Below are 19,069 nucleotides of genomic sequence, written 5' to 3'. Positions count from 1 at the left end.
ATTAATAATTAGAAATATGTTTTGCTATGACAAGTTTTTATAGTCTCAATAATGTTTGTTCTTATTTGAAAATTTTAAGAAACATTTGGTGTGCTTACTTATAAAAATTTCAAAGAAGCTAGCAGTTACCGAAAACAGTGACTAGGAGCCTATGACTGAGGGACTCTGGGAAACTTGATTCTTTTTCATATGACATGAAATAGTAGTATGCATTATGGATGGGGGATGGGACAGCATACTTTAGGGAAAAGAACATGGACCTCAGAGTCAGGTCCTAGGACCAAATTCTACCTCTGATCCTTACCTAATTGACCTTGAACAAAGTCACTAACCCTCATTTACCTTCAGTTTTCCTACTTGCAAAATGTCGCAGTTGGATGTGATGGCTTCTAAGGTGCCGTCCAACTCTAGATCATCCTCTGAAAATAATGTACTTAATGTGTCCTAAATTTTAATGGAGGTACCAGAACGCTGAATTTACATTTTTTTATAATTTACAGTAAGCAGTAGCTTATTCATCTATAAATATTAAATGCTGGAGAGGAGACATCATCTTTTCTGGTAATATAAAAAGTATTATAGAATTCTAAAATCTATATTGCTTCCAACTTAAGAAAGGTAGATTGCTATTACATGTTTGTCATGAATAGCCTAGGATTGGGGCATGGCTTATTTTATTAGGCCTTCCACACTGCAGTTTTTCCAGATTGGAACAGTAGCAGAGATCAAAGGGTTTGGTCTTATTTTTAGTAATGACTTCTATTTTATTTTTCTTATTGTTCTTGTAGACACAGATGAGATAACTAAATTCTGTTCTGGATTTAAAATTGAATTGGACAGTAATTTGAAATTACATTGCTCTTTTTTTTTGCCCTTGATGATTTGATTTTTTTTTTCAAAAAAATTACTAAATGATTTTTTTCTGTCCGCTAGAAATTTATAATTTTGGTTTCACAGTTTACTTGTCATCTATATGTGTTAACTAGAAGCCCTAAGAGTAATTTCAGTGTGTATATTCAATAAGGCATTTGTAATAGTCATTAATATTTTTAGATATTACACAATCTTTTAAAACCATATTTTGGGAAATTCTAGATTTAGCAGGAGTTAGCAAAGCCAATTGCTCATCTAATAGTGTTTCTATTGCACTCAAGGTTACATAGGATTTTCTACAAGTCTTATCTTTTTGGTTCATTTGTTTTTTTCAGAATGCTCAGAATTATGCCAGCTAAGAAATAACCTAGAAAACCCTTAAACTTGATCTTTCTTAAATCTTTTTTTACCCAGATCCAGTTTTCTTTTTCTGCCATATTAAATATAAAGTGCTTTATTAGTATAAAAAGATTTTTAAATGAATTCAGATCTTAAAATGGGAGATGAAATACTGTCTCTCGGTGAATTTACACTACATTTCAATAAATAGATGCCCAGCTGGCATAGTCAAATATTGAAGACCTTGAAGCATTAGCCCCTTGGCACCTTTATCAATTGAAAGCAGTGCACTTGTCCTGAAACCTTCTTCTGTGCTTCCAGCTTAGAAATTTACTATTGAGACATCTCTCTGAAGGTAGAGAAATCTGAATCATTCTTTTTGTATTTTAATTTCAATATAAATATCTAGGAATTGAAAATGCCTAAAAGTTTTAGAAATGTGTAAAATAGGAAGCCCGATTAAGTAGAAATGAAAATGATTCATACTATCTCTGTAAGTTAATAAAATATTTCATATTAAGGAGTATTATCATATTTCAGGTGTTCTATTAAAATTTATTGGCATGTTAATTCACATTCTATAAATAAAAAACTAGGTTGCAGAATTTCTTGTAGTGTACCTGTTTGGCATTTTTGGTAAAACCCCATGGACCCCTTCTCAGACTTTTAAAAAAATGTATGGGGGGCAGCTGGGTAGCTCAATGGAGTGGGAGTCAGGCCTAGAGACAGGAGGTCCTAGGTTCAAACCCGGCCTCAGCCACTTCCCAGCTGTGTGACCCTGGGCAAGTCACTTGACCCCCATTGCCCACCCTTACCAATCTTCCACCTATGAGACAATACACCGAAGTACAAGGGTTTTTTTAAAAAAAAAAAATGTATGAAGTATAATACAGAAGATTACAAAGGAAGTCATTTTTATTGAAATACAGTTATCAAAAATTGTTTTTAAATCACTTAGTAACTTTATGGACCCAAAATGAAGAGGCCTAGTCTATAGATATGAAGAAAACTTGTGACACAGTTAAATTTTATACAGTGTATTGTATTTTATTGCCCAAGGGAATAATACAATCCCCATTGTATTATAGCTATCATTAAGCTGTTATAGAAAAAGATAAAACTTTATCAAGAAAATTTATACCCATTTTAGTTTCAAATAATATTGATAAGAATTTGTGTTTAAATTTTTTCTTTCATTCATTAACCCAATTTGTATGTTTTAAGTGTTTTTGTAAAAGAACAAAAATTTTTATGACTGAACATTCTGTCAAAGTTGTGTGTGACATGAGAGTCTAGATGGTGTTTTAGAAGTTTCACGTTTTGTGGACTCCTTCTTATAGAAACATACCTAGGAACTTAACCATTTGGGGCATCTAGACCCTCTCTCCTTTGACCAGTTGAGATGGATAGTGCTGTCCAAAGAAAGAAAGGGGCAAGGGGCAAGAGTGAGTACTGGCTTTTCTAGGTTGTAGTGTGTGATCCTGAGCAGGTCATTGACACTTTCGAATATATTTTTATATGCATTTTATTACTTGATCATCACAATGGCTGTTGGCAAGGATGATTTTCCCAGTTTTGCAAATGAAGACAGTGAGGCTCAGAGGAGTTAAAGTTGTTTTTTGAAATCAGCTAAGAAATAGTTTAGAAAACACTTGAACTTGATCTTTCTTACCTTTTTTTTTTTACCTTGATCCAGTTTTATTTTTCTGCTATATTAGATATTGGATGTGAAGTACTTTATAACCACAAAAAGTCACATAAATATTAGGCGTTGTTATTCTGTTAAAGGTATCAAAGCTTTGCTAGTTCTATAATGATCATTAGAGGAAAGTTTTTAAAAATTTGAAATAATTTTAAACTTGTGTAGGAGTTGAGGAATATGAGAATGTCATTTTAGAACTCATGATTGTTCATATAATAACGAGTGAAATATAAATATTAACTGAAAACATGATTCTGTTATGTCAGTATGCTGATTGTTGTTGAAAGGAAAGCATAGTGGCAAAGGTTTAGGAAAAACATTTAGTAAGAAGTCAGAGGGAATAGATGATGCGTCTGAACTTGTTGAGACAGTAACAGAATTTGAGAGTTGGAAAGGTCCAATAGTCGGAACCATATCCAGAAAGAATCTCCTCTCTTAACAACTAGAAATGATCATCTAGCTTGTGCCTGAAGACCTTCATGGACAGGAATAAATGTGGAAAGGATTTCGGGGAGTCTGGAAACAGTCTGATTTAATAACTACAATTATACAGCCCAAGAGCTGCTGGGGTCCTGATTTACGTTAGAGATTTTGTGAGTGGAGAGAAAGGAAGGAAGGATGGGAAAGATGTAGAGAAGGTAGACAGAAGGGTAAAGGATAACTAGTTGTAAACCTCTGACTTTGAGGATGGTAAAATATTTGACATAAGTCTATAAGATTGAATTGAGGAATGGTTTTAATGACATCCATTTTGAATGTTTTAAGTTAAGATGCCTACCACCAGTATGTCAGCTATATTCCTATTTGGTGGGAGGATTATGATTGGCAAAAGTGAGATGAAATAGATCATATAGGAAGGAGGAGAAGCAAGAGACAGCAGTGTCACAGAAACCAAGGGAGAAAAGATAGTTGAAATTGCAAGATACCTCAGAGAGATCCAGAAAGATGAGGACTGACAAAAGGCCATCAATTTGTACAGTTCAGAAATTATTGGTAGCCCATAAGTGGCAGGGTTAGAGAATTGATGGAAGAAAGGAGGGTGAGATACAGCAGCCCTCTCATTTGGAGCTGTGGAACCAGAGAATTCATTCACTCTGACTTCAGGGAGTGTATTTCTTTTCTCCAGGGACTCTTTCCTAATTTTCCAGGGACTATAAGATCCTGGAAATTATTCCCCTTTTTATTACCCGAAGGAACTTGGAGCACATGATGCAAATTACTTGGAATTCTAAGTGAGATGCCTACTTGGCAATTAGGGCAGCTATATAGGGATATTACTTAGTAAGTATATACACTGGGGACTATGACAGTTCTGTTCCCTATTTAGGTTTCACCTAAATAGAGCTCATTTAAATATGGGAACTATTAATATTCAAAGAGTTTTATCATAAAATAGATAATACATTCATTCATGTAACCTTTAGGGAAAATCTTGCAAATATGTCACAAGTAGGTGCACTATCTCTAGTATGTTTCTTTTCAGTCTTCTCAGTTCTGATTATCAGTCAGAGCTAGCCTGCTGAAGAATTGACTGTTTCTGTTTAAACAAAATAATTATAAATTTTATTATGGCTCTTATATAATTTAAGGCCTCAAAAAAATTCCGTCGTGGCAATATCCATAATTATTTAATTGGTTTGTCTCTCTCATCTAATTTTTTTAAATAGATGAAATCATTCACTTTTCCTGATATGCTAGGATTACTACTAAAATATCTAAAACATTGCCTTAAAATATAGAAAGTATGTACTTTGTGAAGAAAGAAGTTTTCATCTGAGTTGTGAAGAATAGTTAGGTTTCTGTGGAGTAATAACATTTTTCTTGGAAAAAACTGTTTAAAGCCATACCAAGATTTTAATTGTGAATTGAGTGAGTGGTATCAGTAGAAAGCACACTGGATTTGGAGTCAGATAACAGGGATTCAAATACCTGCTTACTCACTCCGAGACAATGGGACAGTCATTTAACTTCTTTGGGCCTTTATTGGCTTATTTTCAAAATAAAGGTTTCTACTTTATGACTTCTAGGATTCTTCAAACTCTTAATCTGTGAATCTCTTAAATCTGCACTATTTTATGGAATGGAATACTGATCTCTCTCTTTTTATAGGATCATGGCTCATCTAGGTAGAAAGTAGTAGCACTGAGATTTAGGCCCAGTTACTCTGATTCCAAAGCTTTTGTTTTGTTTTTTTTAATGTGTTTTTCCCCCCTTCACCTTTCTGACTTGGAGTGAGGAAATTTCTTCTTCTCCCAAAAGAATCCAACAGCAACAACAAAACACCAATATTCCTTTCAGTACTTTGAGAATCTTTATTGTCATTTGATTTAGTTATATCCTCCATTGAAACTTACTACAATTCCTCTATACCTTAGCAGGTCGTCTTCAAGAGTTGCTAAGTCCAAAAGCCAACCTGGGGATGATGTCTCTGAACTTAGGTTCACCACTCTTCAAGTGATAGACATACAGTCCATGGTTGGGACTAACCTGGAAGCTTTTCCACAGAGCGCTTGTACTGTGCTAGTGAAATCTTCAAGAAAGTAGGCATTGCTTTCCCAGAATGAGATTAGAGTAGGACTTGGATAGAGGATTGCTTTCAGTTCATCATTTGAAAGGAAATCATTCATTTCCTTAGGCCTGTGTCATAACCCCAAGGGATATCTTAATTCAGTGTCCTCAAAGGCTTATTACTAAGACATAGGTAATCTTGTTAATTAAGAAATCTTATATTGAAAATATATCTATATCCAAATTGGTACTATATCTTTATTAGCTATGTCACAAACAATATGTTTGATATTTTTGTAACAGGTATCGAATATCCTTATCACTTGGGAGGATTCACTCACAACAACTTATTACTTGAAGGAGGAAAAAATGACTTGGCTGCTGAAAAAGAGCCTGGTATTCTTTTATGTGGTCCAAACAAAAATGTTTCTTGGCCAGGGAGGTGGGGAGGGCCATTTTATTAAAATCTCCCATTGAAGTAGTTTTATTGCTTTATTAATAATAAGATCTTTGTAAAATTCCTTGTGTTTCCTATAGTTAAAGGTACTATAAGTAAATCATATTGATGGAATTGTTTCCATGGCTGGATCAGCTATTTGCAACTTCAGTGGAACACTGATTTCATCCATGTGGGTGCTTCCTCCAGTGCAGTCCATCTATACCATCTTATAAGATTCTTGTCCATATCCTTCCTCCCCCTTGGATGTTCAATTCTATATACTCATTATCCTTTCTTCTCATTTGGTAACAAAATCGATCTGTGCTTTAAAACAGTTGATGATCCAACTGCATATGGACCATTTCATTCTGAAATGACACTTTCATTCAGGCATTTCTTGTAAGGATTTATCAGTTTCATTTTTTTTGTGATATTGTTTGGTGTTTACCATGTCTAGCAGTGCTTACAGCTCTTTTTTATGATATATAAATATGAGATTTCTGAATATCTCTAGACCTTTGGCAACTTCCATTTCTTAGACCCAGATCATATTTTTCTAACAGTTTTCCTACCTTTTTGTTAATGTCACTGAGTGTTATGGCATATATTGATTTGCCTTGGAGAATCTTATAGAATTCTTCATAGAAATTCTTTACTAATTCATCTCCAAAAGACATAGGTATATAAGTTATAACTGTTCGTAATGATGCCCATTTGTCTCTCTGAGAACATTTTATGAACTCTTCTTCTGTTTAGTTGCAACTTATTTATGTCTTCTGGTTGTGTATCATAGAGCTCTCACCTTTAGGATGCCAGTAGTTTAATTAATACAGACTGTGGAATTCATAGCATCCTCTGCCTTTCCCTCTGCTTCTATCGCTACAAAAATGGTAAAAAGACTGCAGGAGACTAGGGGCCCTCTAATGTATTTATCTGCTTTATATGTTACCAAAGTCATAGGGAACTAGCCTGCTGGTGGTGAGCATTTACTAGGATTGTCCTTTAACATCAGCAGACACTATCAGTGGCATCATCCCTGCTTTGCAGAGCCTTAGAGAGCTTGTCTTTTGCTGATACAGGCTTTGAGAACTTAGGGCCACCTTCAGTCTAGTTATAGATTAGAAATTTTCCAGGGGTTTCTTAATAATAGGTTTAAGTTTAACAATCCATCTTATTTAATAGGTAGACTATTAAAATTCAAATAATAGCAGTAAATCTCCAGATTTGAAATAACTACAAAATTTCCTATAGCTGGTAGTTTTATAGTGGTCCCAATCTGGCAGCATTTTTAACCTGTTGTAAGAGCTAAAACAAACAAACACACATTTGGTAGGAGTTTTTCTCTAGATTAAAAATAAGAATTTGCAAATGAATAAAATTAAATTCCTCAAAGTACAAAACACAAAATAGAAAGTTTAAATTTTAAATTAATTTTAATTTAATTTTAAAGATTAAATTAAAATTTTATTTTCTATATTTAATTTTAATTTAATTTTAAATTAAAAAATGAAAACAAAAAAGAAGTGTTTTCTAGATCAAATGGGGAGATAGCATTAGGATACAAGCTGGAAAGGAGAATGGAAAGGGGTACTACTGCTCAGACTTTTGGAAAGCTATATTAAGAAACATTTTAAGTGGGGAACACAAGTAATGGATAAAACTGATCTGTTGCATATTGAGTAAAGTTATTACAAGTTATTAAAATAATAAGCAGTTCATATGTGAGTAATCATGATTTAATTATCATCTTTTTTAGGTTCCCGACCTTGTTAGAAAATAATAGTTGACTAAAGAATTAAAACACATAGTCCCAGAAGCAGCCTGTTGAGTAAATGATTGGGTTGTAGAATCAGCTGTGAAAAGGTATCAAGTAAAGAGCCTCATTTTGTCAGAAAAAATGCTGTGGGTCAGGAAAAGGAATGTGGTTAGGATTCTACACAATAAATTAGTATTTTGATAGAGAACTGACTGGTATAGGAACTTATGGTCAGAAATGTGAATGTTGAAAATGGTTCCATTTTTATATTTTTATTTCATGGGGATTTTTCTAAACAGAGTTTGTTCACCAGTTTAGTGATCAAATTTCTTACTTTACCTACACTTCATAAGTTTCTTGCTTAGTATACATAAACCTTATGGAAAAAGTTAATGTTTTAAACCAAACCATGTATGTAGTACAATTTGGAAATATTTCTTATAGATGCAGCTAAAGGAATAGAAGGTGCAGGAAGATGGGTGAGTTGAATTAGGATGCCTGTTAAAGATTTAGTACTAACAAATATTAGTGTTGAACTAAACAAAATGTGTAAGTTGTGGTCATTTTGAAGCTACAAAAGTTTATGAAAATAAAAGTGATACATTTAAAAGAAATTATCAAGAGCCTTACAAGAAATAAAAAACAGTACAGCTCTTCATTAAAAATAAGGATCAACTGAAAAATTTGTTCTGAAATATAACTACTTTTTATTAGGGAAAAAATAATTTATTTTTATATTATACCCATTATTAGCATTTATCAAGAAGAAGCATTTGGAAAAGGTGGTTTTACTAGATACTTAATTATATCTCGGTGTTTTTTTTTTTTTTTTTTTTTTTTTTTTTTGGCATTGGCTTCTCCATTTACTCTTACATACCTCCATGCTTAAAATTCTGGCAGAAGCATGCTTAGTCAAAAACATTCAGTAGGCATTATGCAACTTCGGTGATAATATTTTTGGGAAATCCAATTTGATCGCGTATAAAAAGATAATGGCTTTCAACAGGATACATTTATAAAGGACATTAAAGAACCTGAGATGTGATTTTAGCCAGAACTTGCCAGCTGACCAGCTGGATGATTTTGGGTAAGCCACTTCACTGGTCTGAGCCTCAATTCCCCCCTTTTAGATTGGATTAGATGTTCTTTGAAGTTCTTTCTAAGTCTAAAATTAGTGATTTAAAAAAGTTTCCTTAGAACAAATAGAAATTTATGTTTACAAGGCAGATTAGTCAATTCAACCAACCCTAGGTGCTAACTGAGATTTTAAATAAGGCAGTCTTATCCGACTTAGTCAGCTCTAGTAAGGGGAATATGACATTCACAAGAATTGTACTACTTGATAAGTATTTAAGAAAGATGGGTACAAAATACCTTGTAAAAGTCAGCTGGGAGGAAGTTCACTAACTTAGGCACTGACACAGGTGTTGGGATGTGATGCCACAAGGCCAGTGGCATTTGACTTGGGCTTTTTCAGAGTGAAGAAGCAGCTATTACTCAGCAATAAATATGTTCATTCATATCAATAAAATGCCTAAGCTTTCAAACCGAAACTGATGAAGCTTGCCAACTTACTGAATAATGAGGTGGTCCTAAGGGTCCTCTTTCCTAATAGGAACGTTTGTAGTGTTTATTGGGAGCCATTGTCAGCAGATATTAGCTGCACTTCTAGTCTCTGTCTTCATTGATTATTTCAGCCTAACTTTAAAAGAAATCTGCATCTATGTACTAAATCAGGGGAGGTTACCAAGAGGATGAATCTCCTGGCAAATAATTGTCAGAGTCCATTAGATATAGATTGTTCAAAGAAGACCAAGGTCATTTGAGAAAAGATAAGTTATTTTTTTAGGAGCAACATAGAAGGCCAAACCCTTGGAAAGTTGCTCTATAGTCAGCGTGCGGTCAAAAAACATTAAGTTTCTACAATGTGCCAAAAACCCAAAGGAACCTGCCATCATGGGGAGAGAAGTAGGAGGAAGCAGAGGAAAGTGATCAATGATGGGGTTGTTTTCATTAGGTGGAGCTCAGGATAGACTTCAGGGATAGAAAAGGCATTTCAGTTCACTGGCAGGTGACCTAGGATGCATTCCTAGCATGGGAAAGAAGTGGAGTCTGCCTGTACAAAGACACAGTTGTGGGAGATGAAGTGTTTTGTGTGGGGAACAGCAAGCAGGCCAATCTGGCCCTAACATGGAAGGAAAGATTATTAGGTACATTAATTTGAAAAATTCATCTGGAGCCAGAGTGTGACGGGCTTTAAAAGCCAAACAGATGAGTTGGTATTTGTCACTGGAGCTGAGTGGAGCTATCAAGTGACATGGCCACACCTGTGCTTTAGAAATACCAATTTCAGGAGGCAGCTGGGTAGCTCAGTGGATTGAGAGCCAGGCTTAGAGAAAGGAGGTCCTAGGTTCAAACCCGGCCTCAGACACTTCCCAGCTATGTGACCCTGGGCAAGTCACTTAACCCTCATTGCCTAGCCCTTACCACTCTTCTGTCTTGTAGCCAATATATAATATTGACTCCAAGATAGAAGGTAAGGGTTTAAAAAAAAACAAACCAATTTCAAAAACTGTATGAAGGACAGATTGGAAAACTAAAAAAACAGAACAAAAACCTGATGCCTAGGAGAGCAGTTAATTTATTTTAGTAGTGCAGACAGATTCACAACAAAGGCCTGAGCTAATGGGACAGCTAGATAGTGCAGTGGAAAGGGTGCAGGATCTAGTCAGGAAGACCTGAGTTCAAATCTAGCTAAAGATGTTTATTAGCTATGTGATCTTGGGCAAATCACTTAACCTCTGTTTCCTCATCTGTAAAATGGAGACGATAATAGCACCCACTTCCCAGAGTTATGAGGATGAAATGAGATAATTGTTGAGTTTTTTAGTACAGTAACTCACATAGCACATGCTATAATAAGTGTTAGCTGTTATTTTTAGTGGAAGTAGGATAGGAGTAATTTGGTTTTAATGTGAGTGGACATAATGGGATACTTATGAGAAAATATATTGCAGAAAGGATTGGGTAGTCTTGACAGCCTACTAGATGTGGTAGAGTAGGAAAAGTCAAGAATGACCTTGGTTATAAGCTTAAGAAGAATGGTGTTTTTGTATAATTATAATATAGAATTATGTCTATAATAGAAATAGAGAAATTAGAAATGTTTGGAGGGAAAAATAAGCCTACAATATCCAGTTGGTAGCGACCAGTAGGTATTAAGTGGTGTGTGACTAGAGTTCAAGAGAGTCTGGATCTTGAAATATAGATCCGGTAGTAGTTGAATTCATCGGAATTAGAGAGATCTAAAAGTGAGGGTTATGGAAAGACAAGAGGGCACAAGATAGAGGTATGCTGATAGGGAGCAGGACAGAGAGGCTCAGAAGAAGGTAAGACATGCAGGAGGACCAGCAAGATGAAAATCCAGGGATGAGTGTTTAGGAGAAGAGAGTGTGAGTAGTGTCAAGTGCTGAAGAGACATATAAAGGATAAGCATGAGAAAAGGCCATTAGTAACCTTAGAGCAGTTCATAAGGTCAAATGTCAGGTTGTGAGTAGAGTTATATGATTGGGAGGTGAGGCAAAGACTTCCTAGAAAAAAAATATATTTTACATATATATATATATATATATATATATATATATATATGCTGAGCATGATTGTTTGAATATGAGGGTTTTGGAAGTGAAAGTGTTAATCTATGAAGCGTTGCAGTAAAGACTTCTTTAATGAAGGAAACTAAGAAGGGAAGTAATCTTCAGTAGATGGTGCTTATGATTAATCATAATCTCTGGTGTTGATTTTATATTATTGGGGTCATTCTTGAATAATAGTTACACTGAGTAATACTGAAATTCCTTCTATGCTTCTGGAAGCATGGTTTTAGCAAGGTTTTAGAGGTACTTGGATTAATTTTGCTTTTCTTCTACATGGAATACTTTCTGTTAGATAAAGAACTCATCACAAAGTCATAAAAAGGCTTATTCCTGCTGAACACAAGGGCCTGAGAATGTTGTTTTATTGAGAAAATAATTTCACACAGTCCTGTAAAATTTCTTTCCATAGTTTTACTATTACTTCAATTACTTCATGCTTTTACATAATCTTTGTGTATATTTGCTTTCTAATTCTGAACAAGTAGCATTTTTGGTCGAAAATATCTTTAATAATAAATCAATATGAATGTACTTGTTTAGAAATAAGAATGTAATATTTAGTGTTGGTAAGGCAGGTATAGAATTCACAAGTGTTTCATACAGCTTTAGGTCTATAAAGTAGGTATCTCAAAAGTGAATGAATTAGAAGGAGGAAACACGTGGTCACTAATTTCTTTCTTTTATATTTTTTTAAACCTTTACTTTCTGTCTTAGAATGAATACTGTGTATTGGTTCCAAGGCAGAAGAGTGGTAAGGACTAGGCAATCATGGTTAAGTGACTTGTCCAGAGTTACACAGCTAGGAAGTGTCTGAGGCTAGATTTGAACCCAGGACCCTCCTATCTCTAGGCCTGACTCTCAATCCACCGAGCCACCCAGCTGCTCCTCACTAACTGATTTCTAATCTGTTTTCAGTAAGATTCTAAAAGAAAAAAGCATGAGTTTTCAGAGCTATAATTTTGGCAAAAAAGTTTTCTGAATTAATTTTGATGCATAAGATCATACACTGAATCTGAAATTTAAAAGTTTATTTCAATTTAGAATTCATTTTTGATTAATTATAAACATTACAGCCAGACAATGAATATATTTCTTACAAATGTCTCAGTTTATTTCCTCACATGATAATAGAGTACAGCTGTCAGCCTGTTGCTTTGACATCATTTATTGTTGATAGAGTTTATAGTGGCTCAGAGGCTTAATTTCCTTTGGTAGACTTTTGTTATGGGAGGAAGGAGGGCAGTTTATTTTTAGAGGTATATTATAATCAAGTGGATAGAACACTGAACCAGGAGTCAAGAAGACATGAATTCAAATCCAGCCTCAGCTACTTACTAGCTGAGTGTCCCAGGGCATTTAAACAATGTCTTCGTTTCCTTTACTATAAATTGGGGATAGCACCTACCACCTTACAAGCTTATTGAGGATAAACTAAGATAATAGTTAGCATAGTACCTAACACATAATAGGCTCTATAGAAATGGGTATTCTATTCCCTTCCATACCCCCCTACTCATGTGTCTCCCTATGTTATTTTATTAGTCTAAAACAGTGGTTCCCAAACTTTTAAAAAATATATTACTTAGTGCCCCCTGTCACATACTATCACCACCTCCTTACAATTATTCACTGCCCCCAAATGCACCTGTGGCCATCACTGCCCCCCTGGATCACTGCAGCACCCTCCAGGGGGCAGTGGCGCCCACTTTGGGAATCACTGTTCTAAAATATAGTGGATTTAAGTATTTAACAGATCATACCTTCTCACATACTTCTTTGCATGTAACAACACTAAGCACAGTGAGATCTTAATTCTTTACAGGATTTAGTCAGTTTCTTAAGAATAAATTTTGTGGAACATCACAAAAGGCTGCCTGTCTGTTCTACTATGATCTCCAGTGATAACCTCAATACCTGAATAGATTATTTTCATTAAAATTGTTTGGAGATAGGAAAGAATTTATATGGGTTTGTAGGTGGTAGAGCTCTTTTGATGGCTTTATTTGGGAAAATCCACACTTTTAGTATCTTCCTCTTCTGATATTTTTTAGAACTATTTCTTCAACACCCTCAGTCAATCAGCAGATATTCATTAAATCTTACTCTGTGCCAGGCATTGTGGTGGGGGCTAGAGATACAAAGACAGAAAATAGTCCCTACCCTTAGATAGCTTACCTTTTATCAGAGGAGACCATATGAATATATATATATATAAGTTTATATAAAATGGATCAAATAATATAGATTAAGTTGCCTCTGGCACTATAGTATATAGTGTATGTAGTATAGATATAGCTCCTTGGTCTAGTCCAATTGCCTTTCCTACTTTTGTTTCTTAGTGCCTTATCACTTGGCTCAAGAAGCATACTTTCCTAGGTTCAAATCTAGCCTTATATACTTACTTCCTAGGTATATGACCCTGAGCAAGTTACAACCCCATTGCCTAGCCTTTGCCACTCATCTGCTTTGGAACTGATTCTTAGTGTCTATTCTAAGACAGAAGGTAAGAGTTTAAAAACAAAGGAGCCTACTTGATACTTGGTAGTATAAGATACTACCTCAAAAGACCTTCTGATAATTTAATTTGAGGCATAAAACAAGGAGATGAATAATCACTATAGTTCATTAAATCTATTATACATTCTTAATTCAAAGATTGATTCCTTATAATTAATGCTCTCATTTTTGGATGACTTTTTGCTGATTACATCAAGCCCCAGATGTTTAGAGCTCACCTAACTATCCACAGACAAAGAGAGGAAAGATTAATCATTATATAAGCCCATTGGTTCCAAAGTTTTGTGGTTGTGTAGCCCCATTAATAAAAGGAAGTTTTAGCATTCACTCCCAACTCAAATATATTAATTTATTTTTAAGTGACATACATGTACTATTGTACTTGTCATTATTTGAGTTATAAAACTTAGTTAAAAAGAAATTGAAAGAAGTGAGATGAATTAATTAATACTTCACTCACTGGAAAGAGCCAAATTTGGGTCCAAGGATCTGGGTACAAATTCTGCTTGTGACATATACTATCTTTATGACTTTAGGCAAGTCACTTAGTCTGACTGGGCTTAAGTTTCTCCTCTATAAAATGGAGTCTAAACTAGATGACCTCTGCAATGCCTTCTAGCTCCACATCTAGTCCTAAGTTTATTGAGTAGGAAAAACTAATGGACAGAATCGTGCTTTAGGAAGATCATTTTCACAGCTTTGTGGATGATGGAGTGTAATGGAGATACCAGATAGAAGACTATTGCAGTAGTTGAAGCAAGAGATGACACAAGCCTGAACTGTTCGAGTAAAAACTGGCTATGTGACATGTTAATGAAAAGATGATATATGGCAGATTTGATCATTAGTAAGCTTAGTGGTTCTTTTGGCAGAAATAGAGAAGTTCAGAGGGGGAACTAAGCTATATATGAGATCTTACCACCACCCATCTGTGTCTGTTCATTCTGTGTGAATCTCTCTATTTGAATTTCTCACTTCTACTTGAGAGCACAGCATGCCTTGTACTACAGCTATACAAAGTGATGAAGGGTAGGCAAGGTTTGGAAGGCTGGGTGGAGGATTTTATCTCCACTGTGCCTTTTATAAGTGCTAGTAGTGAATTAGGTGTTGTGCCGGGGGTTAGAGATAGAAGTAGAAAGTAGTCCCTGCCTTTAGGTAGCTCAACTTTTATCAGATGAGACCTTGATATGAATGTATGTAAGTTTATATAAAATGGATCAAGGAAGTGATTGAGTTGCCTCTAGCACTATATCTACTTGGTCTAGCCCAAGGGATCAAAGGTTGAAACCTGGGAGAAGACAAAGTAAGGGACAGTGATTATGTTGGGGGCAATTGATTTTTGGAAGGAGGAGTAGGGAATGGGTCTCCTTTTTTTCCCCACCCTCTTATTGGTTGATCACAAGCCCATCGAGGTCATGCCAAATCCATCCACTTTAGAAACCACTGTTCTGTGATACATAGTTTAGTGGACAACTTATAGAGTTTCTCAAAAGAAAATGTATCCTGCAAAGACTACAAAAATGAGAGTAAATGGAGCCCAGAATTAAATAGGAGGGGGAAAATGAGTTGGATAGCCTTTGGAGTACTAGAGACTCCAAAGAATTAAAAATCTCCCACAGAAGGTAATGGAGAGTCCCATATTGGAGGCTGTGATACATTACAAACGAGAAATTACACAAGAAAAAAAGTATAAAGGCTCCCAGAAAATGTATGCCTGGAAAAAAGATAGAACAGACACAGTGGCAAGAGTAAAGGATGACCGATATAAAAGGAACTAAAAAATATCCCTGGGTACATTAAGTGACCCTATTTGAAGACTTGGTTGATAAGATCATGAATCCATTGGAGTGTATTGTTGCTAAGATATCTATTAGCAGACAGGTAGATAAGTATGTGTATGCGTGCTTTGCATGTGATTCAGTTGTTGAAATTCCAGTAATTTCTCCTAGTTGAAAAAATGAAGATAAGGGTGATAATTTTTGTCTCTAGTTTTTTAGAGTAGGAGTTTATGAATCAGGAATTCTAGGAATAATTTACGAAACTTTAGCAGTTAAATCGTGGCTTTGAAAATTATTTAATTTTTTCTCCCTTAATTTTCACAATCTATTTCAGTCTATTAGGGAGATTCTTGGGAGACACTATAAATCTTGAATGAAAGGCATTTCCTTTCAGGTATTTATTGATAGCATCCCTTTGATGTAATTAAATGGTGTTAGCACTGGCAACTTATTTTGAAATTAAGCAACAGAAGATTGAATTTGAACATGTACTCTTAATTTGACTTGCCTGAGTGATTGAGTTGACAGTAATCAAGAAAAATGTAGCATTTCTGTGGTAGACTATGGGGGTGGGGGAAGACAGAGAGAGAGAAGAAGAGAAAAAGAGAGAATGAGTGTATTTCAGTCATATGGCATTCTCTACATGTTATAGTAGAGGACTGTGAGGACAAATCTTGGACCTGTACGAATGGCCTTTTTATATCTAAACAATACCTTCTTTTCTGTCACATACTGTAAATCAAACTGTTCGATAGTTGACCCCACAATGAGAGCAGAAAGACAAAGGTAACTAAAAAATCAATCTCTCCACAGATAGAAAAAGGAGGGAAGATATGCCGGAGAGTCTCCTTGAGCAGTCTGGATACAGCTTACTGTTATCTGCAGATTCCTCTCCCCAACCCAGTACTATTAATTTCTTTGGTTTGACAGAGACTTCAAAGGTAAGTAAAACTGGTAAATACTTAGTTGGTTTTCTTGTAAGATCAGGAGAACAAGTGAGCCTTACTTTTTTTTAGTTGTACTGGCAAAAAAGAAAAGCCAAACTTTGGAAAAGTCACTTAGGTTCTCATAAAAATTCTGATACATAAACTAGTATTTCATACCATTTTATAGGGTTATGGTCAGTTTTTTAAGTTGATTATTTTGAAGGAGTCATCTAACTTTTTTCCTTTTTAAATTACAGGAGACAACAATGGAGAAAATAGAAAGGATAAAAAAAATGTAAGTAATAGAAAAGGGCAGCAAGAATTCATTTCTCTGTAGGGAATTGTATCAGAGTCAGGTACCTATAGAATATGCATGTGTTCCAAAGCAAAGGTCTCTCAATCAGGTGTGGAATTTCCTTAGGACTCAAGAGGATAATAAATCCCCCTTCAGTTATATGTTTGTGGGATGAATCACTGTTTGGGTTTCTAACTAGTAATATCTAGAGTTGTTAATGGAATTAACTAGGGATTAAAAAGTCCACTTTGTGTTGATGATTAGTAAGAGCATTATCTATCATTTCATTAACAAAACACTAAACAATATTTGTGTTCAGCTGTTTAAAAATGGCTTTTTTTTAATATTGTAAACTTGCCAAGTTAAAAAGCCCTCTTACTATAAAAATTGCTTATGTCTTAGATCGTAAACATTTTATTGAAGAGTCATAATTAGCTCTTTTCTTTACATAGCCTAATCATAGCTCCTTTTTTTATTAATAGTAATTTCCTCCTCCTATATACATAAAAAATTATTTTAGGGTTTGTAAAATTTTAATTTCTTAAAATACCCCATTTTATTTTAATAATTTTTAAAACATTTTTAGGTTTCAAGAAACTGCTGACTTGTTGAAATATTCAAATAACTCCTCTTAGAATTTCCTCCATGGACTTCTGAGACTCAACACTGAACATTTTCCTTATTTTAAGACTTATTTGTACAGTTTAAAATATATTGATATTGCTACATTAAGAATTCCATTTGGTGTATTCATTATGGAAGAAATAATTTATTTCTTTTGAACTGTAATTACACTACTTTACTGTGTTTGAGCTTTTCGTGAGGAAAATATTCCTGTTGTTCCAGTAGATTTCTTTTGCAGAGTGAAGTCATTATAGCAGTGTATTTTTGTGTTGACATTTGTTGGCAGTGTGCTAAGTAATATGTTTTTTAAAGTGCAGGCTTGAGGACCACAGTTTACATCCTGTTGGAAACACTCCAACGGGGACTTGCATATTGCACCCAAGAGATTTTCATGCATACCATTTTGCCATCTGTGTAGTCAAATAAGTTGTAATGAGAAGTTAAATGTACACATTGAGAATGAAAATGTTTTTATTTTTTAAAATACAGCTTTTCTTTTTCAGCTTAGTAGAAAAGTAGTGATGCATTAGATTCTCAATTAACTTTGAAAAAGTGAAGGTCAGTGTGATCTCCCACTTCTATATTTGTGTGTAGGTCTGAAGTCTTACTGTGAAAAAGGTGTTGAGTGTTTTAGTGCCATATTCGGTAACACATTTTAAGACCAGCAGCACAGATGGATACCATCCAGAGTTACAAAGATACACAAAAGGTTTTTAGTTTTTGTTCTTTTTATTTTGGGGGTGGATGGGAGAGTGGAATGGGGGCTGTGAGTTGAAGTTGTAAATTTCTTTAGAGATGTGAATGATATTGATGGAAAGTTTATATGGAATTGAGTCAAGGTTAAAAAAGAGAATTTAAAATTTTCTCATTTTAAAACGGAAGTTTACTTTGAACAGATTTCAAGAGAAGATGGTTTCTTTATTATGAAGGAAGAAAACAGTTTTTTCCTTTGATTTTATTTTTCCCTAAATATATATGTAATTAAGAATTTTAATTTTAAACTTAAAATGTTTTGTATGGCACTAAAGTCAAATAAAATAATGTTCCCTTAAAAGATAACTAGTGTGTTTTTTTTTAATGAGTATAAATTCTGAAAGTTTGAAATTCCATTTATTGCTCACATTTACAAAGGATTTTAAGATTAAAAAAACTTTCATTACAGCAAGCTTTCATGTAATTGCTTTGAATAGGACTAATTGTTCATTATTGCATTCTTCTAATCTAAAGAAGAATTATAGTTTAAAAAGTAGCAAATATTAGTAAATGGAACAAACTTTTGTGGGCTGACTTGTAAGTTACCTCTTCAATAGAATTATAGTGCCACCTTGTGGTTCCTTTATATTTCACACCTTAGAGCAAAACCATTAATGCACTCCAAAATCTAAAAGGCAAGATTCTGAATGACTTTACTTATATTGTTGTTGGGTCATGGTGCTGGCAATTGAAAAGGATAATTAGAACATTGGCACATTTTTTTTGTTGAGTGACCAGAAATTTTTGCAAAACATTGTTGATATATTTATTACATGTGGCATTTTGCTTTAGCTATAACATCATCAAATGTGCCTTCCCACAAATACACAAACATAACACTTTATGTGAAAAATTTGTACCTTAAGGGCATATAACACGAATTTTTGCAATTGGAATAAATTT

General features: G+C 34.4%; 1 protein-coding gene across 1 annotated transcript in view; it reads left to right on the top strand.

Annotated features, from left to right (window-relative positions):
* Nucleotides 1–18,428, top strand: part of CEP44 (centrosomal protein 44) — a 45,394-nt gene extending 26,966 nt beyond the window's left edge. The window contains exons 9-14 of the mRNA XM_044680563.1: nt 5,726–5,818; nt 8,062–8,096; nt 13,683–13,776; nt 16,382–16,509; nt 16,752–16,789; nt 17,376–18,428. Of these exons, the coding sequence (XP_044536498.1) occupies nt 5,726–5,818; nt 8,062–8,096; nt 13,683–13,776; nt 16,382–16,509; nt 16,752–16,789; nt 17,376–17,424 (437 nt within the window). The 3' untranslated portion in view covers nt 17,425–18,428. The remainder of the gene's footprint in view (nt 1–5,725; nt 5,819–8,061; nt 8,097–13,682; nt 13,777–16,381; nt 16,510–16,751; nt 16,790–17,375) is intronic.
* The last annotated feature ends 641 nt before the right edge of the window (nt 18,429–19,069 follow it).

This window comes from Gracilinanus agilis, chromosome 6, assembly GCF_016433145.1.
Source record: "Gracilinanus agilis isolate LMUSP501 chromosome 6, AgileGrace, whole genome shotgun sequence".
Taxonomy (NCBI): domain Eukaryota; kingdom Metazoa; phylum Chordata; class Mammalia; order Didelphimorphia; family Didelphidae; genus Gracilinanus; species Gracilinanus agilis.
Note: the sequence above shows the minus strand (reverse complement) of the source record. Positions and strands in the feature narration are given on the sequence as shown.